We start from the raw sequence: 27,916 nt of genomic DNA, 5'->3' as shown, positions 1-27,916 counted from the left end.
GGAAAATAACGAATTTTACAATTTTGAACTGACAAAATCAGACGTTTTTTAAAATTCTGTCAAATTTCCTGACTTTTTTCAAAAATTCCCATTCCTTTTGACTTTTGTCTTTTTTTTTTTAATTTTTCCTGGTTTTCCTGACCTTTTGGCAGCCCTGCTTAATAGACATCTTTTAATATTTAGTAGAAATCAACAACAAAATTTCTAAAAAATCAAATTTTAGTCGAGAAGAAAAATCTCTGAAATTTACAACAATTTCAACTAAAATACAATAAACTAAAATAAAATTTAATTTAAATCATACATAATAAGACGCATGATTTTTTCACAAGAACTTCTTACTAACGACAAAACTCTTGTAATAAATATGTAAGTTATTTCAGTTTTGGAATAATATTACCAGTAATTATTTTTAAATTATTGAAATCACTTGAATATTTATTATTATACGTTATTTTAACCTTTTAGTCACCAAACTTTCAGATAGATCCAAAAGTTTAAGTACAACGAATTAAGTTAGTTATTAATGTCACTTTACGTTAATAAACTTTAGTTTTTAATTTTACTTAACCAAAAACTCCATTTAGTAACACAAACTATTTAGAAAATTTTAGATAAAATAAGTCTTAATCACAATTTTTAAAAAGTCATATAGTTAGGCAAAACTACAGAATAATTTAACTAAAAGCTCTATAAACTTTAATATTTTTATTAATTATTCAAATAAATTATTCTAATACTAACGAACAACTGTTCTTAAATTCCATTAGTTTTTTTTTCCAACTTGAGTAGTAATAAATATCAAGTTTTAAAATATTTCAACATTTGACGTGGCATTTGTCGTGCCAAACTCAAAAAAAAAAACAAGACAACAAATAACGAGAGAGACGAAACGTGAGAGCTCTCTCGTTTTCCTTCGTAAACCTTCCAGCAGTGCTTATCCAGACACTCGAGTGTTCGGTTATTTGAAGAGCATTCCGTGCTGGTTGTAGGTCGGTTGAACGAGGTCATGCTGCTGGTTTCTGCTCTCCTGGCTAAGGCTGTTGTTCTTTGGCTGTGAAAAGTTTATAAGAGTTATGACGTCACAAAGATCTCAAGAAGGAACATAACGGCCGTAAATGGTAATTTCCCAAGAAGACAAAAAATCACAACTTCAACACGAAAGCGTTGAGTTTACAACGCAACGTTGTTCAAATTTTCAGTGGTGCAAATTATTTTAAATGTGAAGTTCGACATACAGCTTAACTATAGAACGAATCTTATAAATAATTCGGATTACAGGTTGACGGAAAGTTGATAATTAAGGGTATCATTTTTGATTAGCTACAAAACGTTTTAAAGATTCCCATGCCTATTGATGAAAAAATTTTGAAAAAACATGTTTATTATGATAACTGCTGAGACTATTTTTATATACTAAGGGCAAAATTCAATATTTACGGCTAAAAATCTCTCTACCATGAAACTATTAAAAGGAATTATTTTTGGTTAAAAAACTTAACAAATACAACAAATAAATACTTAGCCAGCAAGAAATAACGGTTTCACTTTAAATTTTTTTAAACTTTTTTTTCTAGTGCATACTGACTGAAAGTCAGGTTTTTATAATCTTAACAACTTTCTCGCTAAAACCATACTTTTTATTTGTTGTATAAATCAGTATCTGTGGAAAGTCTCTTTTTTTTTTCAAAGTTACCCCAGGCAAAGTACTTCAATACTTAATTTGTAAAAACTACAAAAGTTTATTTTTTATACTTATTAAAACTCAAATATAAAACAATATCATAGCACTTTTTTTTTTTTTGAAAGTTTATTTAGTGTAGATAAAATTTATTTATTTAGTTTTAAAGTTTATGACTTGTTTTTCTGCATACAATCATAAAAATTTTACATATAACAAAGATACATCCTATTTCTGATTAAAATACTAAAAACATAAGAAGGTGAAAATATTTACCCACAGAAACTGTGATATGATCCGGTTGAGGATTGGCTTTGTTCTTGTTCTATATTTGGAAAACAATACAAAAAAATTACTAGAAATATTCTGATAAAATTAAACTAATGTACATGAGAAAGTTATTATATTTCTTTATAATACAGTTAAGTTAATAAACAACAATCATATTCTTTTTTCTTTATTTTAGTTTAAACGTGCTAGAAGTGTTTAATTTTTGCTATGTATAAAATTCTAATTGATACAAAAAAATTATTGTATATGATAGATTTTTCATATCTCATCGAAAATTCATTATTTTGCATGTAAAAATTATTTAAAATTCTAGGTTTTTAGTGAATTTTGTTCAAAATTCAAGGTTTTATCAGGCTTATTTTCAAAATTCCTCAAATCCATTTTTCTGCCTAAACTGCCAAACTCCAGGACTTTTTGTACCCATTTAAATTTACTAGCACATTCAAGCTAAACTATAAATAAAAGAGCTTAAACACAATTCACTATTCTACTCTACCCTTGCCACAAACACACGATACCAACAAACACAAACAGCTAAATTAAACTCAATATTCATACCAAAAATTTTATAAGGTACTCATATTATAAAAAACTAACAACATTACGTCGTTAGCATATTAATCATTCTAAAGTACTTTCACATCCTTTAATTAAACAACAAATCAATAATATACATGATTCCTAACTTTAGGTTGAATGTACCATCAAAAAAACATTAATTTCAAACCATATATTTATTCAATCATACCTGATTCCCAACTTTAGGTTGAGGGTACCATCAAAAAAACATATAGATTTAAAAACATATTCGCTCAAGCATACCTAATTTCTGACTTTAGGTTGAAGGTATAATCATAAATATTTAAAACAAACCATATATATTAAATATATATAAACCAAAAAACATATAAATTTAAAATTCGTTCAATCATACCTGATTTCTGACTTTAGGTTGAAGGTAGGGATGCTCGTACAGTTCGTTGACGTCGGCTCTGTCCTCCTGATTGTAACACAAGCACCTCTTGATGAAGCTCTGTTGAAATAACATTTACTTTTTATAAATAAAAAATTGAAAAAACAAATCTTGCAAGAATCTGTAATGAAGTTTAAAAGATTAAAGTTATAAATATTTAGGCTCACTGTACAAGGCAGTACTCAGAATAAAGACAATGTATTTGTTTATAAAAAAACTTCATCTACAAAGGTTAAGCGGAATAAGAACAAACAAAATAAATAAAGCATATTATCTAAACAAATAAACTTTGAACATAAAACTGTTTTTTGTTCTCATAAAAAAATATTATTTGATCTGTAATTCAACCCAGCACGGTTGATAAGGTATTGTCTGTCAAACTGTTTGAATAAAGTTAAACTTTGTTTTAAATATTTTATCATGAAAATTTTTTTTTCTGTATTTAATTTAAAAAATGTTTGAAATACATATTACACGAAGCAAATTTATTTAAGCTACTTTGGTTATCATAACGCAAGAAAATATATAGTAATAAACTAGTTTTACTATTCAAATACTAAGCTACTAATAGATATAACGTTTTTTTTAATGTTAAAAGTTTGAGTTAAGAATAATAAAACTGATGATAATTTACATATGTACTAATTTTAATCCTTTTTTTATCTATCTTAAAATATTTGATCAATGAGTTAAAATAATTAATCTTCTGCTAAGCAAAGATATTTTAAAGGCTGTTTACTTCTGATTTGTCTGCGATTTGCCTTTTATTTTAAAAGTTTAAACAGATAATAAACTAACTTCAAATAGCTAATAAAGCAAAAATATTGTTCCACTTTTTCAAACTTTATATTTAAAATAACTAGTAATCAAAACTATTCAAAATATAAATTTAAGCGTTTCTTAACAAAAGATCCTAGCGAAACAAGTTCACTGGTTATACAATAATAACAAATTATACAGAACCCTTCTTTTATTACACTGACATACGTTTCTGTGTGTTAAACGAGTCAACACACTTCAACTGAGCTCTGTAAAAAAATAAATACATATATATACATATGCAAACCTTGGCTTCGGGAGTGACTTTGATGTGGTTCATCTGCGGCCACTCGATCGTCCTGGCGTTTATGATCGTCCCGTTCTGCAGGATGGCCTCCTGCGTCTGGCCGTTTCCGAACGGCTGGAATAATTGTGTTAAGTTAGTGAGATATATAATGCTAATTTGATAAATACATGCTCAAAAAACCGCTTAACATATTTTTTTGTGAGTTTTACGGAACTAAAAGAAAAGTTCGTTTTGTGTTATGTGATATCTAAGTGAAATTTTAACAGATCAAACAAACAAAATAAACTATTTATAAATTTCGGTATTTTGTGAAATTGCAGTGCAAGTCATTGTGATATGTTTAAAATATCAAATTTCGTTAAAATATATTTTAACGTTTTAAGTTGTATACTTATGCTTTTTTTTATGTAAACTTAAAATAAAAAACTTTCTAATTAAGTTCTGTTTCTCTTATTATACTGTATAACTTTATTAGATAGTGGAAAAAGTTTGTGCCTTTTAACAATGTACGTACATTTAAAAATCAACCTGGAACTATATTTGTTTTTGAATGCAAAATATTTTTGTAATCAATTTTATAAATGAAAGCTAACCATGTAAAAAAATGACTAAAAAATATTGCAATTTAAAAATATCTAAAATAATAGTTAATACCTTGAAAACTAGATAAAAATTATAGTAATTTAGTATAGTCTAAAAAGTGAAATTTTTAGACATCCAAGATATTTGTCTCAAACTATAAACTTATGAGTAAGTGCAGTAAATTATTTAAAGTTAAGACATAATAAAAAATAGAAAACACTTTAAACGGTTGCCGAAGGTTAAATTTTTCAAAAATTTTCCATGTTTTTTTGAATTTTTTTCTAGGTATTTAAAAAACAAGTTTTTGGTCTATTTTTATTATAAATTTAAGTTAAAGTAACAAAAAATAGTATAAATAGTATAAACACAATGAGAAGATACTATAAAGCACTTTGATTAAATGTATTTTTTAAGAATTTTTATTAAATATACAGAATTATTTTTATTATATTCGTATCTATTGAAATTTCATTATTTTACATGTAAAAGTAGTTTAAAATACCAGGTTTTTAGAGAGGTTACTTTTTTTCCAAATTGTCAAATTCATGGTTTTCCAGGATTCCAGACTTTTGGCAACCCTGGATAAAAAAGCCTTTTAAAAACATACTTTTTTTAAATACCAAATATTTTAAAATCAACATTTAATAAATAGTTTGTTTATATAATGGGAAGGAGCTTATCAAACCCATTAAAGCGTTTTCAAAAACATATATCTCACCTTTCTTCCCCACAAGCACTGGAAGAAAATGACGCCCACCGACCAAACATCGACTTTGTTCGATATTTTCGGAGGTCCACCCATCGGGCCCTGGCAGAAACACTCTGGTGGCAGGTACCTGTTGTGACGTCATAATGTGATATAAGAAAGTTTTGTGATGTCATAGTTTTAAATTTTTGTGTTGGACAATTGTGCAACGTTACAACCTTCTTACTGTGTTTTTGGTTTAGATTTTTTGTTTCCATAAAACAAACCAAGACATTTCTTAATTATTTTTTTGTTCAAGTGTGGCGTTGCATAATTATCCGAGTTACTCTACCGGGCCATGGGTGATTAAATGTAGAATTTGGCAAAGAAAAAAAACTTTCTTTAACTATATCTAATGGTAATTTTTTAACTAAAAATTTAAAGGTTATGGCAACACCCACTAATGCCTTTTTTATAAATGTAAGCGCGCAAACAAATTACGTGACTAAAAGCTTAAATTTGAAAGCTTTTTTAATTTGTCTGTAATATTTTTTAGTAAACCACAATCATTCAATCAAAATTATAACAACACCAGTTTATAAACATAACATATCAAAATAATTCTCATTAGAAAGTTTGGGCTTTCTTGAGAAACAAATAAAAACAGTACGCTTTATTTCATGATACAAAAATATAATTTTAAACCACAGAATATACAAAACACAACAAATATGCTGACCAGTAAATTAGCTAGGAAAACTTCACATATAAATTCTACTGACCAGTTAATTAGCTAGTAAAACTTCACATATAAATTCTACTGACCAGTAAGTGCCGGCGCCCTGCGAAGTGAGCTCCATGTCGGCGTGCGACGAGTTGTCTTTGATCTTGCTCAACCCGAAATCCGTTATCTTGATCTCCGTCAGCTGCTTGCCCTTGCTCATCAGGATGTTTCCTGTGAGATTAGATTGGTTGTTGCGTTGGAAATGTTATTTTACAATGAGTTACACAAGACACACAATTTCAAAAAAACTAAATATATTTCGAGCAATTCTCATCGGTTAAGTACAAAGCTAACAAGTATCTTATTACTTGTTAGTTTTGTACTCTACTGATGAAAATTGCTCAAAATATATTTAGTTTTTTTTGAAATTGTGTGTCATGTGTAACTTACTGTATAATTACTGGTCACTTATGTTCAAATATCAGAAATGTTATTTGTCAGTGAGTTAACTGTTGTTGTAAAACTATCATTTTGGTTGATGGTAAAAACTGCAGCTTTCAATGAAAATTTAAAAAGAATTGCAATTGCTTGCTTAGGTTTTAAAACTGCTTGTATGAGGAATGTTGCTTTGGTTGTTTGTGATCAAATTCAATGACCACGTTTAAGGCTAATAACATCTATCCTTTAACTTAGATATTTACAAAAAATGTTTTAAACTGACTCTAGTAGACAGGAAACCTGCTTAAGACCTAAATTTACAATACATGACGTTATAATTAGAGAATACTGTCTTACTATCTCGCAAAAAAAAACAGGTTTCAAGTCATAATGAGTGACAATTTTTTTTCTTGATGTTTTAAACAGGATTTCATAGATGGTAAACTTGTATTAGGTACCAATATTTACAATACAAGACGTATAGTCAAAAATATTAAACAAACCGGGCTTGAGGTCGTAGTGGATGACTGGCTTCTCCATCTGACTGAGGTACTGCAACGCACTGACAACCTGCAGTGTGATTGTGACATCATATATCATATGTGTATAAATAAATATATTTATAAATGTATAAAATATAAAGGTTATTCAAACTTGAACAACTTCTACACAGCCCACTTGGGCTTTTAAATAGTTTATTAAAAAAATACGATTTTAAAAATACTAATACATATGCTTCATAAAGCTAAACGCTTTTATCATCAGCTAGTTTTATTTCACTAGCTGATGATTAAAGGGTTTAGCTTTATGAAACATATGTACTAGTATTTTTAAAATCTTACTTTTCTAATAAATATATATATATTACCTGTAGTATGATAGTCTTCGCCTCCCTTTCAGGTATCAGCTTCTTCTCCTTCAGGTAGAAGTCCAAGTCGTTGCCGTCACAGTATTCCAACACGGTGCAGAAACTGTTTGGAAAAAATATATATTTAATTTCACCTTTTAACAACTGTTGAGTACAAACATATATTATTTTTGAATACCCCAACACGGTGAACTGTATAAAGAAAAAATAAAATAAAAGGAAATACTGATATTTCTTTTTATTGCAAAAACTGTTGAAGAAATAATAGAAGTGTATTACTTTTTAATTCAGTGCATAAATTTTGGAGAACTATTTTTAAGTATAAACAACTTCTATCTAGAAAATACTTGCTTTCACTAATGGCTCAGAACTTTAATTAATATTGTAAAAATTTAATAAACACTTTAATTAAGAATTTTTAAGTAGCAAATTATACTGGATTTAATAAATCACAACCCTTTGCCAATGGAAGTACATATCTTCAAAACTTGAAAATTATAATTAAATTTATTGGCTTTAGGGATAGCTATGATAAACTGGTTTGCTGTGAAGTCATAGGATTTAAATTAACAATTTTAAAAGTTCAAAGGGAGTTCTAAAGTTTAAATTTAAAGAAAACATTTGTGTATCTTTAAACAGTGGTCTAATGCACTTATCACGTGATGAAAGTATGAATTTTCAAATTACAAACAAACTAACTTCTTTTTTAGCAGTACAGAAACTGACAATGAAAACTAATAACACTTTAATAAACAATTTATCAGCAACGTGTCACGTTTTAAAAGTTAGTTTTAAATTGAAAACATATATGTATGAATAAACTGATAATTTAAATAAAAATTAGTCTAGTGTTTCACCAATTGAAACTGATTCAAGGAATAAATAATCAACTTTTCGTTAAAAAGTTTTGTTGTTACAAATTTTGTGTTAATTATTTAAGTAGTCTTAATTAGCGTAAAAAATAGTTTAAGATTCTAATGAAAAAAAGTTATTTTGATTGTTTTTCCGCAAAATATAACCTACATAACTACAGCAGGTACAATATAAATATTAATCATAGCTTATATCATAATACTTACTAATTTATCTAACATTTCATGTAACAAAGGTCTATTAAAGTAGTAACAGTAAACATTAAAGTCGATAAAAATAATTCAAACTGCCACTCATTTAAATAGAAACTTTCAGTAAATATTTAATTAAGGTTGATTTTTTCTATATATGTAATTTAATCAATAAGTGTATGTCAAATATAACAAATTACTCATTTTAATAAAATTCAAAGGAATCTATCATTTCCTTTATATTCTAAAAACTGATAATCGTAATCAAAATAACATAACTTAAATTTTCTACAGTTATACAGACATCAATGCATTAACTAGTCTATTCTATATTTACAGCAAATATTTTAAAATAATATAAAGTTTATATTCCTAAATTCAAATATATATAAGTAAATAAAAATTTTCATTGTTTTGCCATGAAAACATAAGCAATATAAATATTCAAAAATGTTTCAACAATTTCTATGGTACTGAATATGAACTGTAAACACGATTTGTTATTGATTAGCTGGAAGTGGAATTCGAATTACATGCTAATTAAATTTAAAACATAAATCTACAGTTAATTAATTTTTAATAAGTTTTATGTAGTCTTTATAACTTACTGACCAATACTTTTTAATTTCAGTATTAACTAACTATTTTCAACTTTTTTATAAACAGAACTAGCTTATATTTTCATTTTTTAATGCGATATACAACACTTATTTATACTTTTGACTTCAAACTATTTCAACACTGATATAAATGGAAGCTTTATAAACAATTTAAAGCTGGGTTTCACCGCGAAAGAATTTCCTTATAACAACAAGTGTTTTGCTTGGAAATTTATATATTTTGACCTTTAGATAATATATTACTTCTCAGTTAACCTTTACAGCGTATTGATTTATTTTGTTTACAAGAGTTACATTATCTGAATTTAGTGAACACCATTACAAAATGTCGCTTTTTATCTAAATAAAATAATAAACTGCAAAAAACAAAAACACTCTAATAATCTTAAATATGTCTAAAATAAAGTACAGTCAATTTACTTTTATTAATTGTAAAAATTTTACTCCTTAGATCCATAAAAAGTTGTATATAAATTTAGTATTTACATACACCAGTTTAATTCACAAAATACCTCTTTTATTTTATTCAAGCGTATTGCTTTCTATGATACAAAAAAACGCCCTTCTTAATTAAATATATTGATTTTACGGCGAAAGTCATTTGAAACTTCGATCAAAAAAATCAAAAACATTAGAAACTTGATTTGTTCAGACATTACTGTTTATAAACAAGTGTTTCCTCAAACATAGTTACAACTGATTCGTGCAATTTTTTTTAAACAGCAATATATGTCAGTTGTGATTATTCGATCGATACATCTCTCGCAAATTTTCTCGGAAATTTCCATTCAAACTGCAGTAACGCAATTAACTAGAAAATTTTGTTTCTATTTTACTCATAAAAAATACTCTGCTGCTCCAACCTTAAATTCATTACCAGTTTTTTTTTATCGAAATTTTTTTCTACTTCACCGGTTTTCAATTTGCACAATCCAGTTTCCTACTGCGCAACTTGGAACTATTGCCTGTTGAAAAATCGATCAATGCCGAGTACCAGTGATTCATGCAGCTCGAAAGTGCATGGAGATTTACTGAAGAAAATAAATGGTACACGCGGTATTAATTATTCATAGACTGCATACCGAGTGATTAAAAAAAACTTACATTGGTTTGCGATACAGTTTTTTTAGTTCTGACTCGTTTGTGTACTTTTTGTTTTCTTAACAAGTAAAGTCAACTGTTAAATTATTTATGCTTGAGAAGCTGAAAACTTATATCAAAAATAAACAAAACGTGTAAATGATGTAGACGCAAGAATGTTGTATATGGCTCAATATAATAGCTCTATAAAGTGATAATATTAAATGTTACATGCATAAAATTGTTCAGCAAATAACCAAACTAAATACAAAATTTATTTTTAGTTTGCCTATAAAACTTTAAAAAGTCTGTAATGATCTAAGTTTGATGAGTTACTTGTAAAAACTGATTAAGATTGTTTCAGTCTGATTGCTATCTAGCCTCATTGTTTCAATTAACTAATGCTTAACAAATTAAATGTGGTACAAATTAAATGTGGTACAAATTAAACATAGTCATCAAAAATAGATCAAAAAGTGTTTTCGTTCATTATTTTATAATATACTCCTTTAAATATTGTAGTTTTATTTTTCATGGTTTAAGATAACGCAATAGTAAATTTTAATAAAAACAAAAAATGTGAATATCTTATTAAACAGCAATAATGTATTTTTATCCGAAAGCTGTCTATTACAAACTTTCAAACCACATGACAAACTCACCTCATGACTGTAAATAATTTATTAACTTAGCCAACCTTGAGCAGTATATCTTTAAATTGTCAACTTTAAAAAAACATTATTACAATCATTACAATGAGAAATATTTATTACCTAGCACTAAATTCTATGTTGTTCTAATATATTTTAATTTGTTTTTCAAAAATTTCAAACTTAAAACAAGGCAGTTTCTGAATGTTCTACCGCGCTTACTGAATAATTCATGCTCGCAAAATTGCTTATCAATAAGATAAAAATTGATTTTTGCAACCCAAAGTTCATTGCTTGCAATCAACTTCGTCTAATCTTGTATTTTAAAGGAAAAACTTTTTTTTTGGTAAGCTGAATAATATGAAAAAAATCAGGTGTTTTATTTAGGATAAAAAGTATAAAGTAAACACTCTATTTCATTTCTAAGGCCATTAAGAGGGTAAAAGGTTTTATGAGTTTATAAGAGGCGTTACAAGAAAATAAGCTTCAAAGAAATAAATACATGATAAATAATTCACAGCAGTATCATCTCATTTCAAAAAGTTTTAAATAATTGAAAGCGATTGAACTTTTAAACTATGATATTTCATCTCTACCAAACATGTTTGTTAACAATACGTGGTTCAAAACTGTTACAAATACAGGGTTTAAAGCTATTTCAAAAACTATTACAAAAACTAGTGGAAACACACAATTAGGTGGCTGATTACTTTACAGATGATTAGCTTCAGAGGCGAATTTTTCACGGAAGTCTGTGACGTGTGAGCTTAGTGACGTCATAATTAGAATCGCGAACGCCACGCATTAACGCAAGTTAAAGATTTATGTAGCTTTTTTTTTTCTTTTTTTTGTTTAATGTTTTTGTCCAAACAAACGACAAACTTTTGTTTGTCATTGTTTTAAATACGGTATAAAAAAAAACAATACCCGTTATAATTATGAATTATCTTGAAAATACTTTATCAAACAACAAATAACAAATTACTAAAAAGTAATTTAGTATTTATTTAACAAATGAACTAACGTGTTGATATCAACTTCAAATCTGTCGTAGAGCGATACGATTCTCAGGTGGTCAACCATCCTGTGGATTTCCGATTCCCTGTTTGTTTTAAATAAAATGTCCTTTCACGTTTAAACTATGACAATTTGCCTAAAAGAAACGGAATCGAGTCGAATGAACGATTTTTTTTTTATATAATGATAAAAGTGTAAGAGTTTAGTAGGGGGTTTTTATTTTTTTAAATAAGATTCAGAACAAGCTGTAACTGCTTACAAAAATAAGTTTTCTTATATGCAAAAAAAATGCACACATAATTATGAACAAAACAAAGTTTCTTTAAATATTCCTAAATTTAATGAAAGCAAACTATGTACAAAAAACATTAAACTATGTACAAAAAAAATTATACTTTATTAAAAATCTTTAAATTATTTTAGTTACATGTAAATTCGTTCACAAAACTATTAAGTAATGAAAAAAAATCCTACATAACATCAATAACTTTCTTACAACCAACCTGTTAGCATGTTTGGCGTAATCTTGTTTCTTTTGATCGTTCCAGTCTCTGTTGAGATGGTGAATTTTCACTGCAACGTATCTGTTTCCCGTCAAATCGTATCCCTGTTATAATGTTTAGTTTTATAGTGTTTCTATCAATTTTCCATACTTTGTCAAATGACTGTTTTACAAATTTAAATGTTTGTTGTTTGTTTGTTGTTTATTTGTTGTTTCAATGTCGTGCTTATGATACTTTTAGATAATGGTTTTGTTTGAATTGTATTTGAGTTTCTTTAGAAGTTAGAGTATTCAATCAATAATATCTTCTTATTTGTTGATTGTCGTTTCTTATTTGTGTTTAAACAAACTTGAAAAAAAACTAATATTATTCAAAACAAAACAAGTCAAAATTTTAAGTCATATTATAAAAATTTAATAAAAAATACCAAGTTAAACATGAAAAAACCAAACAAACCTTGTAAACTTCAGAGAATCCACCTTTTCCGAGCATGTTCAACAAAAGATACCTGTCATGGAGGACTCTGTGGTCGTTGAAACTGTTGAATTGAATAATAGTTGTAAAAGTATTATCAAAAGGATTTAAGGTTTTAGGTATAATTATCAAAAAGAACTGAAAAAAGTTTTAAAACACTGTTAAATTCAAAATTTTTAAACCTATTATTATTATCCTTATTAATAGCAAATGTCTATCGTGAAGGACTCTATGGTCGTTGAAGCTATTGAACAAAATATTAGTTATTTATATATGTTGTTTATTATTTTAGATAAATAATATTTAGAAACAACTCCAAGCCAGGCTTTTTCCTTTTTTTTAAGAATGGTTCAAATTCTTAAACAACTAACAAGAACTTAATTAATATAAACCCTGACATCACCAACTAAATCTGAATCGTTTCTGATCGTTTTCAACTCCCTTATGTGCAGACTCCTCATAATTAACAAATACTAATAATTTAAAATAAAAACACTCACTCCGAATTATCCTCATTCCTGATCCTCTTGAGTTCCCGGATGTGCAGGCTCCTCTCCCTCTCCAGGCTTCCCCACTCCTGGTGCAGCTTCTCGCTCTCCTCCTTCAGCTTGGCCTCCCGCAGCTTCAAAATCTCCGACTGCTCGTGCATCGTTTTCTGCTGCTGCCTATCTTGTATGAAGTCCTGGTGAGGATTTTTCTAATTTTTAACAAGTTTACTTTGCTAAAAATATATGTGTTGTTTAGCGCAATTACGGTGAGAATACAAATTTATTTTTTCGCTGCGTCCTATCTTGCATGAAGTTATGATGTGGAGTATTTTTTATTAGATTATGCTGAAACAGTATTGAGTTTAGCATGCCTTTGTTTTTAAATCCTATTAAAGTGAGAAGGTGAGGGAGTTGAATTAATTTTCTGCCAACATGTGGACTTGTGTTAATTATTTTTTTTTACACATGGAATTTTTATTTCACAAAGAATTATTTTTTTCCCAACAAGAAGTTCTGTGCGACCAATGCAGTCTATTATGTGTTTTTAACATTATGCCAATTGATGCACTTTTTAACCGGGATTTTTAAATTATGGAAAAAAGCATTTATTGCTGGAAGGTTTTGAATTAGATAGTGCTATTTATACTTTATTTATTATTAATTACATTTAAATGAGTTATCAACTTTATTTACTAAACCTTCTGTATTTTTAAGTCGTGTTAGAATGAGAACATTTATTTAGTTTAATAAATTTGTTGAGAAACTGTTTTTTTTTTCCTTTAATATGTACAGCATTTTAGAGAATTTTTATTAATAGTTCAATTAATCAATTGTGATCTATATTTCTCTCAAACACAGCTCTCTAGATTTCTTTAATGAGGAATAAATTTTAACTTTGAATTTCAACTTTCAGCAAAAAATAATTAAAACAAGTGAGGGAGTTTGTTATTAGTGTATCAATAATTGCACAAGTTTAGTGTCGCATGTGTGTCACATTTTTTTTTAATGCTTTGTCTTTACTTCAAGCTTAAGTTTGACATAACTAAAATAAAACAATAAGCTTAAACGGATGTTTTCATTTGATCACAGAAGAAATTTTCGTAGTAAGATTAATTTGTATTGCTCATACTAAATTTTGTAACTATTTTAAAAGTTAATATATTTTAAAAATACATTTATTATAATATTTTTAACTTACAAATTTGCTTCTGCTGTCGTCGTTGTTCGTTTTCCTCTTGTTGGTCTGCTTAACTTTTGTCAAATTTTTCTTCTGGTTTTCAATGTCTTGCTTTTCCAGAGCGTTCAGTTGCTTTTTCCTTCGAAGTTAAACATTAAACACATTCATTTAACAACATTTTATTTATTTCACTACTAGCTTTTTATAATCGTTTAAGTCGCTTTTGATATTTAAAACTTCTCTAAAATTTCTAACAACTTGTTAAACTTATATCTTTGTAGATAGGATAAATATAAAAGTTATGAAAAGGAACTAGTAGAAGCTTTGCATACCGTTTTGAAATCTATTTGTTTAAATACACATATTTTTTAATAAAAATACATAATTATATGATAAATACCTGTCAATATTCGAGAACAGCTGCCCGTTTTCCCACCTTTCCTGACCATACCCGCCCTGCCTCTGAAACCTGCCGAGGTCCACGCACCTCTGCAAACTGTCCTTCCTTATGTCTTGCTGTTGAATTTATTAACTTAATGAAACATGTTAATTTTATTATTATATGTTTTTTTTAAATTAACCTTAAGCCAATTGTTGAAACTTAACCTTTTAAATTGATGTTATTTTAAAGTAGTATATGAATTTGCATTTTTATTGAATGCAAACTGTCCTTCCTTATATCTTGCTGTAATGGTGACACAATTAATTATACTTTTGTGTTTACAACTATAATTTATATTTACTTAATAACATCATAAACACTGTCCTAATATCTTGCTGTTACGGTTACAAAATTAATTATTCTTTTGTCCTTGTAACTTATAATTACTTAATAACATTATAAATACTGTCCTACCTAATACCTTGCTGTGGTATTTATGTTTTTTATACTTATTTGATGTTGGTTTTTGATTTTGGAATTTATTTTTATTAGTATTTGTATTTTGTTTTAATTTGTAGGAGTACATCCACTGACAGATGATGGGTTTAAATAAAATAATTGTAGCTAATCCTTATAAATTTTGTTCTACATTAATATAAACAATTAGTTATTCTTATCATATGTAATTTTGTAAAATTAGTAAATACAAAATGAAATTTTCCTTTGTTATTTCAACTTGTATTTTAAACCCTGTGCTAATGAACGCACTTATTTTTTCAGATTTTTAAATCTGAGAAAATCCATTGGCAGAAAGCGTGAAAAAACAAAGAAATTTTCGAATTTTAAAGCTGTTTTTAAAAAATGATGCAACTAATTATTTATGAAAGCTTTAAATAAAAGGAGTTCATGTATAAAAGCTTGTAAAGGCAACATGATTTGAAAATTTTCCATTCATGTTCCAAACTATTTTTATTTTGTTGATACTGTTTCTTTATATACTTTATACTGTTTTCTATTCTGTGTCTAAAAACGTATTTTAAATCACGCATACTTTTTATTGCATTATAATAAAACACTAACAAAAATCGTTTACATAAAAATGCCCTAATTAATCAACGTGATTCTATTTGAACAAGAACTGATTATTTTCATTTAATAAACGAAAGATTTTTCAATGTTAGTGTTTTGTAAAATACTGAGACAGCGGTTTAAATACTAACCATTTTCTATTTAATTAATCAACATGTAAATATATTTTCAACAAACAACTATTTCCAACCTTTTCTTTCTTGGCATTTTCAATGAGAAGCTGCTTGATGAATTCCCTGGCAGTCTTGTTCTGCTGGGACAACTCGTCGTTCTCCTTCTGCAGCTTCAGGCACTTCTGAGTCTGTAAAAAAATATTTGATTACATTAATCTGCTACTCGTATTGTACACTTTTTTACAAATTAAATAATAATAATCAAGTGCATTCATTATTAGAAGGTAGTAAGTAGGAGCAAAACATACAAGTTCAACAGCTATAAGGTATAATCTACAAAATACAAAATTTGACACAAAATCTTTTATGAATGGTCGTTGTTTTAAATCAAGTAACTAACAATGTTTATTTTATTTCAAATTAAATAGCGTGCTGTTGAAATTTAGTTTTTATTGGTTTAGTTGTTTTTGAGCACCTATTTTATCATTTTACTTAAAAGCAAAAAAATAGCTCATATAATTTACTACTTTTTATTTGTGCTTTTATTGTAAAAGAAAGCTTTTAAGTTCATAATAAAACATTTTGTAATACTAAAAAAGTATTAATTTTAGCTTTCAAAGTTTGTAATGCCAAAAATATTTTGTTTATAACTCAAAATAGTTATTGGAAAGATATAAAACTATTAATTTTTACTGATTATAAAACACTAACCGCAAAGTTGTACTGACTGTAAATAGACTCCGATTCCGTCTGAGTGTAGGCAGAACTGTAAAAATCAAAACAAAATTATAAAAAAATTAAACTAAAATTTTTATAATCAACACAACTTATTAGAAGGAAGTACAGAAGCAAATAAATATTATTAATGTGTATATTAATAGCATTTTTTTTTCAGTTGGTAGTTTTAAAACAACATCGATTGGACAAATGTCATTAAATCTAAAAATTATAAATTGAACATTATTTATTTCTAACTGAAAAATATTGAACTTTTATAGTTTCAACTTTCAAAAACAGCAATATTAAGTAAAAAAAATAACCACTGACCTTTGACAGACTCTGTATGCCGCTGTGTTCTGTGAAAAAAAAAATAGTTTAAAAATTTTAAACTACAATTAGTATAACTTTCACAATAATTCATAGTCTAAATGTTTTGATTTTAGTTGTAAAGTTGAAACTTTTTCTTATTTTTTTAAATACAAACACTAAGTAACTTCAATTTGGCTTTGACTATAAAATATGATAAAGAGGCATTAAAACCATTAAAATTTGATATAAAATAAATGTTTGTTGTCCAAGTTTAAAAACTAATCAAAAAGAAAGAAAAAATGTGCTAAATTTATTCCAATTAAAAGGCTATAGCCAAAATTAATAACTGTATTATAAATAAATTTATACTTGGAAACTATTTGTTTTTCTTTCATCTAGCTTCCTCTTTTTTGGAATCGATGAATCTTCTGCCTAAAACCAAATTACCTTCTTATCTTTGTTTAAACATTTGCATTTTTCACTGGTAGTCTTATTACTGTGTGATATAGTTCACTCATTTGGAATTTTTAAAGAGTTTAAAAAGTTGTATAACTTGAACTGTCACTGTACCTCCTTTAGCATATTTACTGTTCAAGGCTGGTAATTTATACATAAAAACAAACCAAGGAGAAGAAAAACCCATGGAAAAATTTATGACTACCGCATAGGATTAAAGTTAAAAGTGGTTTAAACTTTATTCGAATTTAAAATTGAAACAACTTAATAGAGTATTGTAAATATTAGTTACAATGAGAAAGTTTTTGATAGTTGTGCTTGCAATAAGGCAAAATTTACATTCAAGGGACAAAACTCGATCAAAATTTTAAAGAATAAACGTTAACATACAAAAACATAAAAATTAAGCTTTGCTGTGTAATTTTTTTAACTAGCCCCTGTGTTATTTTTAAAACATTTTAAAATGATAACACATAATATATATATGTACTTTAATGGTTTGTGAGATGAAATAGAGCTGAGCTACTTTCAATGATAAAAACTTGGTATTGAATATTTGACTTCTGCAAAAACCAAAGCCATAATAAAACAAAGTTAAACAAATTATAAGCAAGGGTATCCTAAAAATGGCCCAGTTATGAAAAAAATAGAGAGTACCTCAAAAATGGATGGTTTTCTAAGGTGGGCAATATTGCCTCCGTCTTGAGGGGCAGCTGGTATAAACAGTTAAACATATAATTTCGGTATTCTTTCAAAATTCAACCTGCTTTCAAAATCCACCCGATCAAAATTCACTCGCAATCGAAATCCCCTAATCTTTTTTTACATTTATCTATTTATTAATGTTTTTTTTTGCATTTTTTTAACTATGACTGTTACCCCTAACCCTTACCCTCGATCGGTAGCTCTCTTTTTTTCTTTTTTTTTGTTTGAAAAGCGGTTCTCGAATTTAAGCGGTTCTCGAATTTGACCGGGTGGTTTTTGATCGTGTCCCATAATTTCAATTACAATCAACAAACGAACCGCCTGCATGAGCTGCTTCCTTGCCTTGCTCTGGTGGTTTCCCTTTTGCGCGACCACTTTCGTCGGGGTGTCGACCTTCTGGTACTTGGCCCTGTTGGCGTCCACGGGGTTGATCTTGCCGATCTTGCCCGGCGACTCCGTCTTGTTGAAGCCCTCGTAGTTGAGTATGGACTTTTGCGGGTGCGTCTTGTTGTTCTTCGCCTCGATCTGGTGCAGCTGGTCGGCCGTTTTCGACGCTGTGTTTGAATAACGAGTGCATAAAGAATAATAAAAAAATTTAAAAAATAAAATAATAATATTTAACAGATAAAAACTTGTATAATCCTTAACTTAGGTCTTATCCCTTGCTGTAATTTTCTTTTCTACATTTTGTGTAATAAAAAGGGGCAAATGGTGGACCTTGTGGGGTATTTAAACAAAAACGCCTGCAAAAAAAAAACAAACTTGAACTGAATTCAAATATCTAATTCTAAACCCTGTGGCGGGTTTATTTCACATTTAATTATAGATGTTTTCGAGGCTGCGTAGGTGTTTAAGAGGTTCAAATGCATACATAAAGATGATATATAGTTTAAGTCAAAAAAATTATAGAACTTATTAGCTAGTGGAATACTTAAATGTTGATGGGGTTAACTTATGCTTGAGGACTTTTTTTTACTTTATTCTATACGTTTTGATTATTTTAACAGGGTGCAAATTGCATGCAGAAATGTTGAGAAAAAGTTTTATTGTAATCATAGAAACTTTAATAACCTAAGTCTTAAGTTTATTCTATATAGCTATTTTAGACGCTGTTAAAATTTAAGAAGTGCAATTATGCCTAAAAAGAAAAAAAAATATAACAGGGTTGGAAAATAATCCTGAAAGACCAAAAACAAGTCAGAGACAGCCTGAGTTTGTTATAAAATTTAAAAAACAAGCAGTTGGAGCCAAATATTTTTAAAATACTGTTGGTCAAACTTGAAATTCTAAATATCATTAATTTAAAATTAATAGTATTGTTACAACGAAATAACTGAATATCTAGAAGAAAAAACACAAATTCATAAGAGATTTTAGTTTAAAAAGTGAGCCTGATTTTTAAGAGAGAAAAGTCAAAAACCTGGAGTTTTTCAAAAAACTTCATACTATCTTGAGTTAACCTGATAGGCATGAGTGTGTAGCAAACCTGTGATAATCTAAAAATTCAGGGTTGCCAACTACTTTTGGCAAATTTTCTCCAGGTTTTTAAAAGTGCTCATTTTTGGGTCTATTTTTAATTTAAAGTTAAGTTTAAGGTAAGAAAATGTGTTAAAGAGTATAAAAACATTGAAAAGATACTGTAAAGCGACTTTAAATGAAGTTTTTATTAATAAAAATATTTGATGATGACAAAAAAATTATCTATATGATATATTTTTTGTGTCAAATCTAAATTTTACTACTGAACATGTTAAAATTGTTAAAAATTTTAGGTTTTTCCAGGTTTTTTTTTTTAATTTTCAAATTCCAGGTTTTTCAGCCTAAACTATCAAATTCCAGGTTTTTCCAGGTTTACAGGTTTTTTGGCAACCCTAAAAATTATAAATCTATAACTTATGTATTAACACCTGTTGTAGATTTTTTTGATCTACTTATTATTTTTGTGTAATAAAAAGGCGCAACTGCATTCAACCTAAAAACTAATGTAATTTTTTTTTAATAAACAATAAGGAAAAATAAGAAAATTAAGTAATCCTAAATTAAACTATATATTTCATAACTCATCTATATCTATAATCCATTTCGCTTCGTCGATTTAACAGTATATTTTTTATTTTAATTTTTTCATTTATTAAAGGTTTTGAAAACTAAGATTACTTAGTATATTAAATTAACTTAATTTCTTTGTTTTTGCTTACAAATAAAAGACAAGGCTAAAAATAAAACACATCAACTTCCTTACTGATACTAGGTTTTAAGTACATGCTTTCACTAAGTATTAATGTTATAGATCAGTTGTCTTAATACGTTTACAAAATAGATTTGTTTTATAACAATCCTTAACTATAAATTACTTCTTTCGCATAACTACATTCCCATTTGTATGGTATATATGTGAATCAGTTACTGCTAATTAGTCTAAAAACTTTTACTCAAGTAGAAAGTTCAACTGATAAAAACAGTTCAACTTTTTATAAATGTAAAGTTTTGTAATTTGTTTAACTTAAAAAGGTCTGCTAACATAACAAAATTTATTTGCTTGGATGTATACGATACCATGCATATTATTAGTTGGAAAAATAAACATTTTTAATCCAAAACTGTGCCCATTAAAATACTATATTGTTTAAAAATATTTACAAAAACAAACCTCAAAAGAAGAAAAAATAAAAAGCACAAGGTTACTTTTAAAAATGTTACCAAGCAACCAACGTTTTCTCTTCCGGTCCCTCGGAGTTTTCCCGCCGTTTTTACTCCTGGGGTTGCTCTTGTCCCCGAACGAGTGCATGTCGGGGACGCTGTCCTCGTTGCTATGGCCGGTTGCCACGACGACCTGCTGGTTGCTGCCCATGTTGCTGTGTTGGTTGGTGGAGGAGGAGCTGTTGGAGCCCACGTTGCTGTCCAACGGGTTCTGTTTGCAAGTTGGGGAGTTCTGTGTGTCAGGGTGGGTACAAAAAATATTTGGTAATTGTTTGTTTGTTTGTTGTAATATAAAAAAAACAAAGTATAACGAACAAATGAGAAATCAAACTGTTATTTATAAAATAGTTCTTACTATTTTTAAAATATTTAAAATAACAGTTCTGTTTTGTGGGCTGGGAAGAACAAAAAATATTTGGTAATTATTTGTTTTTCGACTACGCAAAAAAAAAACTATGAAAAATTAAAAATTAAACTTTTAGTTATTACTTTAATACTTACAAGTTATAACTAAACTTATCTTACTTATTTGGGTATAGACTTTGGCATAGAATTCTGTACTGGGGTGGAGAGGTACAAAAAATACTTATTAACTTTCATGTAAAAACAATAATTAAATAAATGAGTGATCAAACTCTAATCGCTATTTTAAAACTTACTTTTCTCATTTTTATGTACAAAAAAATTTGATGCAAAACAAACTAGCACCAAATAAATTAATCATTATTAATTGAAGTATTTTATTCTATTTTCATAGAAAATAATAAAACAATTGTCTTAAACATTATAATAAGTAGTTGAAATTTAAATAAAAAACCAGTGCTTAATTTAGTAAAATGAAACTAGAACAAGGTGAAATTATATCTAATATGAATAATAGTTATTCACTATTTATTACAACTAGCAATCTTTTTATTTTAGGCAAATTTATGTAATTGTAGAGCACTTAAAAGATACATGGACTAAAAAAAGACAAAAAGTTTGTCACTAAAATATACAAAAACAAAATAACTTATACACATATTAAATCAAATCTTTCTGGTCAGCTTGCTAGTTTGCTTAATGCAATCAAGTAACTAATTTGAATCAAGTAACTCATTTTAAAATTTTGTTATAAAATCAGTAATTATTTTAAAACTATCATTCATCAAACCTTCCTGATCAGCCTGTTGGTCAGCTGTTCCATCTTGTGGGGTTCGATTTCAATCACGTTCGGTTTGACGTTTGAAAGGTTGTTCATCTTTGAATGTACATTTAAACTATATACTGCAAAGAAATATTGCTTTTTTTCTAGTAAACAAAAGGTTTTCGACCCAATTAGAACTCAGAACTAGTGAGCATTTAAAGTATCTGGCTTATAAAACAAATCATTATATAAATATATTAGTTCAAAATATACATTTAATCGTTTGCTAACAAATGATCCTAGTGATACAAGTTCACTGGAATATAAATAAATGTGTTATATAAATATATATATATATATATATATATATATATTACATATGGAAAAATGCACTTTAAATTATTAATTTATAAAGAATTAACTTAAACTTATGTTTTTATAAATTATACAGTCATCTCTAAGTTGTTTACAAAAATAAAATAATTAAAGTAATTTCAATTATACCTTATTAATTTCTTTGAAATAAATACTAAAACTTAAATCACTTAGAAATAAAAATTATTGAGTAAGTATTGCGTAAAATTTAAATCTAAGTAAATCTATTTTATTTGTATTTAAATTATATACTAAAAAAAACTTTAGATTTTTTTGAAGTACATGTAACATTTTAGTCCCAATTAGCACGTAAAATTAGTTAGTACAATAAAAATGGAAATTTTAAATGCCAATATATTTTACATTTATTAAACTAGTAAAAGGATTACTATTGAAATTTGTCATTTTATATAAAGCTTATTATATTTATTTAAAAAAAAAAACTGTTAAAATAATTTATCACTGCAAGCTATTTTACATTGAACTCTATGTATTAAATTTGAAGTCTTAACTTATCTAATTGTTTTTAAAGTATTTTTTATTGTTTAGTATTCAAGCAAAAAGACAATTCATTTAATTTGAATAAACATATTTTCAATCATTTAAACTCACACAAAATTTCAAATACACAAACTTGTAAAATATGCATACACATACAAACAATTTTAACAGTTAAGGTTTACCTTTTGTTTAAACAAAAATACACTTCTTATAACTTACTTAAAGTCAAGCTAACAGCAAACTAAAGTTAATAAATTATATTTTTTTATACTAGATTATTTAAATTCACACCAAATTTCAAACGCACAAGCTTGTAAAATATGTACACACAGACAATTGTATGAAAAGTTAAAACAAGCGAACTTTGAAAGGCGAGGTTGAAAGCGCAAAAGACAGAAAATTGATTTCAAGTACTTCGCACAGCGCACATTTAATTTATAACTTTATGTTTGTTCTTTATTTATCATTTCACTTCTTGTTGTATAAAAAATTTAACAGCCAAGGTTGACTTTTTGTTAAAACAAAAATATGCTTCTTATCAATTACAAGTCAAGCTAACAGCAAACTAAAACTTATAAATTGTTTTTTTTTAACATCAAGTTATTTAATAGATTTCTTTAAAACTATAAATCGATTAAACTAAACATAAAAACTTATAATTTTTTTTTTTAATAAACTTAGTTTGTGAAAACAAACAAGACTGCCACTGTTTTAATAAGAGATAAACAAAGCCCTCTCCAAAACAGTAATAGTAAAACAAATATACGGCGTGTATAAAATATCTTGTACTAAACTGGATGAAACCAGTTTGAACTGGTTTTGTAAACTTTGTGACAACGTGTGTATTTGCAGAGATTCAAAAACTAAAGTTTTTATTAGAACTCATTTTTTGCTTTTAGAAGTAAAGCTTTAGGATGGAAACATTACAGAATAATGCTTGATAAACAAGCTTAACTTTTTTAAATGATTACATATATTTAAAAATAATGTACAAAATATAATTTAGAAAAAAAAAAACTTTTAAAGCAGTTTATCATTACAATTTCATAAATAATCAAGTATGAAGCAAACTTAAAAATTACAGTTTGATTTAAGGAATAAACTTTATTGGATATAAAAATTTATACATACTTTAACAAACTAAATTGTTTTCTTATTTAAATAACACATAAATTTTTTATAATATAAAAAAAAACATTTCGGTAATAAAACTATATGAAAAGCAGTATAGAACATGTATATCTTATTCAGGTAAACTTCTTGTATGGTAAAATTTCAACACAAAACACCTTTTAAAAGATAAGCCTCAAAGAAATTGAGTTTCCATATCGTAATAATCCAAAACATTTAAGGAGGATACACCAAAATGTTTAAGTGTTCATGCTCACTGTAAGCTAATTTACTTCTTTTTTTTTTACTACAAATGTTTAGACTTGGACAAATTACAAAACGTTCAATAATAGTTAATAAAAACTTCATAGTCAAATACTGCTTTGTTTTCATTACAAATCATATTCTTATGTACAAAAAGAAATGTTTTTCAAGTATTTTTTAAGCAAGTTGTTATTTTGAAAGGAGAATTTTTCTTTAAATTAAACAATAAATATAAAAACAAATAAACTAGAAAGCGCATTAATGATAAAATTGAATAACAAAGTATTTTTGGCACCATTTTCCTAAGCTCCACAATAGAAACTATAATAAGCTAGTACCATTGACATTTGATACAAGCAATTTAAACTTTGCAATAAGTTTTTTAATACAAAACTTTAGTGATTCTAATTTATTGTAGTTTAATTTTTTTTCAATTTCGAATAAGCAAACATTTGAAGCTTACCATAATATAACAGTATAGCTACTTTTGGTCAAAATATAAGCTATTGCTACTTGACTTAAAATAAAAACCCTTTTTTATATGAATAATTAAAATTTTGCTGATATATTTTTCATTGTACATTTATAATGATTCTCATTCATTTTGTTTTAACTTATGTACTACTGAACTTACAGACAGATAGCCCAACATCACTATAGTACAATTGAGCAAAAAATATCACTAGCAAAAAGAACAATGGTCAACAAATCATTTAGAGTTCAACTAACATTGAAATGCAAACGTTTGAAAATTTCACAGACAGACACAAATTTAGCTCAAAAAAAAATCCATACTTTTCTAAATCAAATTCTTAAAACTGATTCAAAAATACATATGCAAAGACTTGAAACTATGTAAAGTTTTTAATCTTATATTTATACAGGCTAAAACAACAGACTTCTTTTGCTATATTTAATCATCTAACTTCCATTGCACCATTTTTAGTGATGATAAACTTTCTTATCATAAGCAGGTTTATATCAAATTTCTGACCTTTCCTGACTTTTTTTCGAAAACCCCATTTTTTCCTGACTTTTGTCTTTTTTTCTGAATTTGTGGCAACCTTGCAGATAGACTCATATATTTGAGCCCAAAGAGCTACTAAATCACTATTAAAAAGTACAAGGTTCACAAAAACTGTGTACAAGACAAACATTTAAAATCAAACTTAAGGTTCAACTTACATTGAAATAAAAACATTTGAACATTTTACAGGGTTTCCACTCTTAAAGGCAAAAAACAACCATTTTCTCATAAAGTTAATCATAGTTCACCTGAGTTTAAGATAAAATTTAAAAATATTGGTTCAACTCAGACAAGTCATAAAAATACCGATAAACTAGCTTAATCACCTAAAATTACCAAAAATATGACAAAAAGACTTGATAAACAGAAAAGTTTTTTTTTTAATCTTTTTTAGATTAACTAGCCTGAAATTTAGCAAATATATACAAATAAGCTTGATCTTTGATAAAAAACTAAGCTGATTTGTTCTATATAGACTGAGTGTGTATGTGTCAACCCTAATTTTATTGCTTCTGATCTAATACATAATTGAAGCACAAAATACTTTCAAACAGAAAAACAATAACAATAATAAAAGAAAACACTTTAAAAAAGTGTATAAAATATCAAAATAAAGAAAGAATTAATAAAAATAATACCAACTAAAAATTGAAGTATCATAAATATCATTCAAGTATATCAATAGGATTTGTTATGCAAATAAATCAACTGATACTTTTATAAAGTACTTAAATAAACAATAATTATAAAGGAAAACTAATTGTTAGATCGATAATAGTAATAAAAAAGATAGCATGTTTTTTATTTCTATTACTGACCAAACAACCTTAATTTAACACTAACTCTCCCAAATAGCTTTAAACTAATATTCCCAAAAGAAGAGTGAGTAATAGATCAATAACAATATTAATAAAAAAGATGTATAAAAATACTAATTTATAATATTTGTTTTATTGTCCACACCCCTTTAATTTAAAACTATTTCTCTAAATAATTTCATACTAATTTGCTGAAAATATTGCCAACTCACAAAAGTAGATCCAGAACATTCTTTATGATTAGTGATTGGTTAATTTGATAATTACTAAAACTATTTTGGCTTTTAAAGTAATGACAAAAAAACAGGGCCAAAAGATACATGCTTTAAGTATTTCTTTAAAACGAAAATTATATTTTTGCTTAGAAGTTAATTATGATAAACTATTACAATTTTTAATAGAATATAATTTTATTAATGTATAAAATACAGTCTTCATACAATTGGATAACCAGTTTTTTTTTTTTTTTTTGGAGATTTATTTGAAAACAACTTTTATTTTAAGCTTTTATTTATTATTTGTTGTACAATTAACAGTGTGGTTTTATATTGTGTTAATAAACATTAAAAATAATTTACTTTCTAAATTACTAACATAAGACTCTGCCTATGTTGAAATGTCAAGTAAACAAAGACATTAACATTCAAATTTAAAAACAATAAAAAAATGAAAAACTAATCAAGCAGTTTTGTATGCATAACAAAATTGTTATGAATAAAGCATATTTAATTGTTAAGCATATAAAAGCATCAAGTCAAGAAATTTTAAGATGGGAACTGGTCAAATATTCGAAAAGACAATTTTGCACGAAGGGTCAAATATTCACTAAGGGCCACTTTTGCAAGACACTTTTTCACGGAGGGTCACTTTTGCACAAAGAGTCATTTTTGCAAGAGATTTAAAAATTAAAAATTAAATAAGTTACCGACTGAGGGTAAGGGGTAGCAGTTTAATAAAAATAAAAAGTAGAAATTAAAAAAAAAAATAGAAAATAAAAAAACAAATAAAAAATAAAAAAGTTACCAGCCAAGGGTAAGGGTTAGGGGTAATAGTGATAGTAAAAAAATATATATAAAACAACTTGGTTAAAAAAAAATCAATCCATGCAAAAGTGTCTTAGTGCTTAGTTTTTTTGAGCAAAAGTGACCCCTTGTGCAAAATTTATTCCCATGCAATATCTTTGTGAAAAAATGTCCCTTTGTCAAATTTTACACCTACTCCTTAAAGATATACTTACAAAAATTTTATAACTTGACTATACATAGGTTGAAAGCTTTAAAATATTCATACAAATATTGGTGTTTTCAAAAATATATATTATAATGCTAATGCAATATGTAAGATTTAAAAATAATACAGAAGTAAAAAAATTTATATAAAAATTAACAGATGAAAACCAATTAAGCGATTTTTACATACAACTAGAATTTGACTGTAGTATAATTATTTTGCTTTAATGAATATTATATTATACAAGAAACAGATGTTAAAACCTATAACATAAATATTTGTAAATAAAGAAATTACTTTAATTAAAAATAATGCAATACGGACTTTTAAACTGATTACATAACAGAATTTTAGAAAAATAAACAAAAAAGTCAAACATACTGTTTGTTATTAATATTAACAAAATATCAAGCTAGCTTAATCAAATAAGAATAAAAATCTTCAAACATATATTCTCTTAAAAAATAGTGATACTAAACTAGATTTTTGCACAGTTATTGGTATGTAATATTTATTTAGATAATAATTTACTTAAATATCAAAAAACACTAAATTCTCAACATAAATGTTGACTAAATAGCAAACACTGGTCATACTTAGCAAAAAGCAC

General features: G+C 26.8%; 1 protein-coding gene across 1 annotated transcript; it reads right to left on the bottom strand.

Annotated features, from left to right (window-relative positions):
* Positions 1–628: 628 nt before the first annotated feature.
* Positions 629–22,109, bottom strand: LOC145843373 (serine/threonine-protein kinase tousled-like 2). Its single transcript, XM_082950839.1, has 19 exons — positions 22,009–22,109; positions 20,868–21,066; positions 18,474–18,709; positions 17,013–17,041; positions 16,677–16,731; positions 16,043–16,153; positions 14,782–14,897; positions 14,403–14,520; positions 13,217–13,398; positions 12,699–12,780; positions 12,243–12,346; positions 11,747–11,824; positions 7,309–7,411; positions 6,944–7,010; positions 6,104–6,233; positions 5,312–5,429; positions 4,012–4,125; positions 2,907–3,005; positions 629–1,054 (listed from the first exon to the last, which is right to left on the bottom strand). Exons 1-19 carry the CDS (start codon positions 22,093–22,095, stop codon positions 962–964), a joined length of 2,121 nt encoding a protein of 706 aa, XP_082806965.1. The 5' UTR covers positions 22,096–22,109; the 3' UTR covers positions 629–961.
* Positions 22,110–27,916: the final 5,807 nt, after the last annotated feature.

This window comes from Thalia democratica, chromosome 8 (genome assembly GCF_965202585.1).
Source record: "Thalia democratica chromosome 8, ktThaDemo2.hap1.1, whole genome shotgun sequence".
Taxonomy (NCBI): domain Eukaryota; kingdom Metazoa; phylum Chordata; class Thaliacea; order Salpida; family Salpidae; genus Thalia; species Thalia democratica.
Note: the sequence above shows the minus strand (reverse complement) of the source record. Positions and strands in the feature narration are given on the sequence as shown.

What these genes read in the sequence shown, in the direction of transcription:
- LOC145843373 (XM_082950839.1), bottom strand. Translation starts at nt 22,095, where the DNA reads ATGAACAACCTTTCAAACGTCAAACCGAACGTGATTGAAATCGAACCC. An exon ending in CTGTTCTCGAATATTGACAG is followed by an intron (nt 14,521 to 14,781) that starts GTATTTATCATA and finishes TTAACTTCGAAG; the next exon opens with GAAAAAGCAACTGAACGCTC. An exon ending in AGGAATGAGGATAATTCGGA is followed by an intron (nt 12,781 to 13,216) that starts GTGAGTGTTTTT and finishes TCAATTCAACAG; the next exon opens with TTTCAACGACCACAGAGTCC.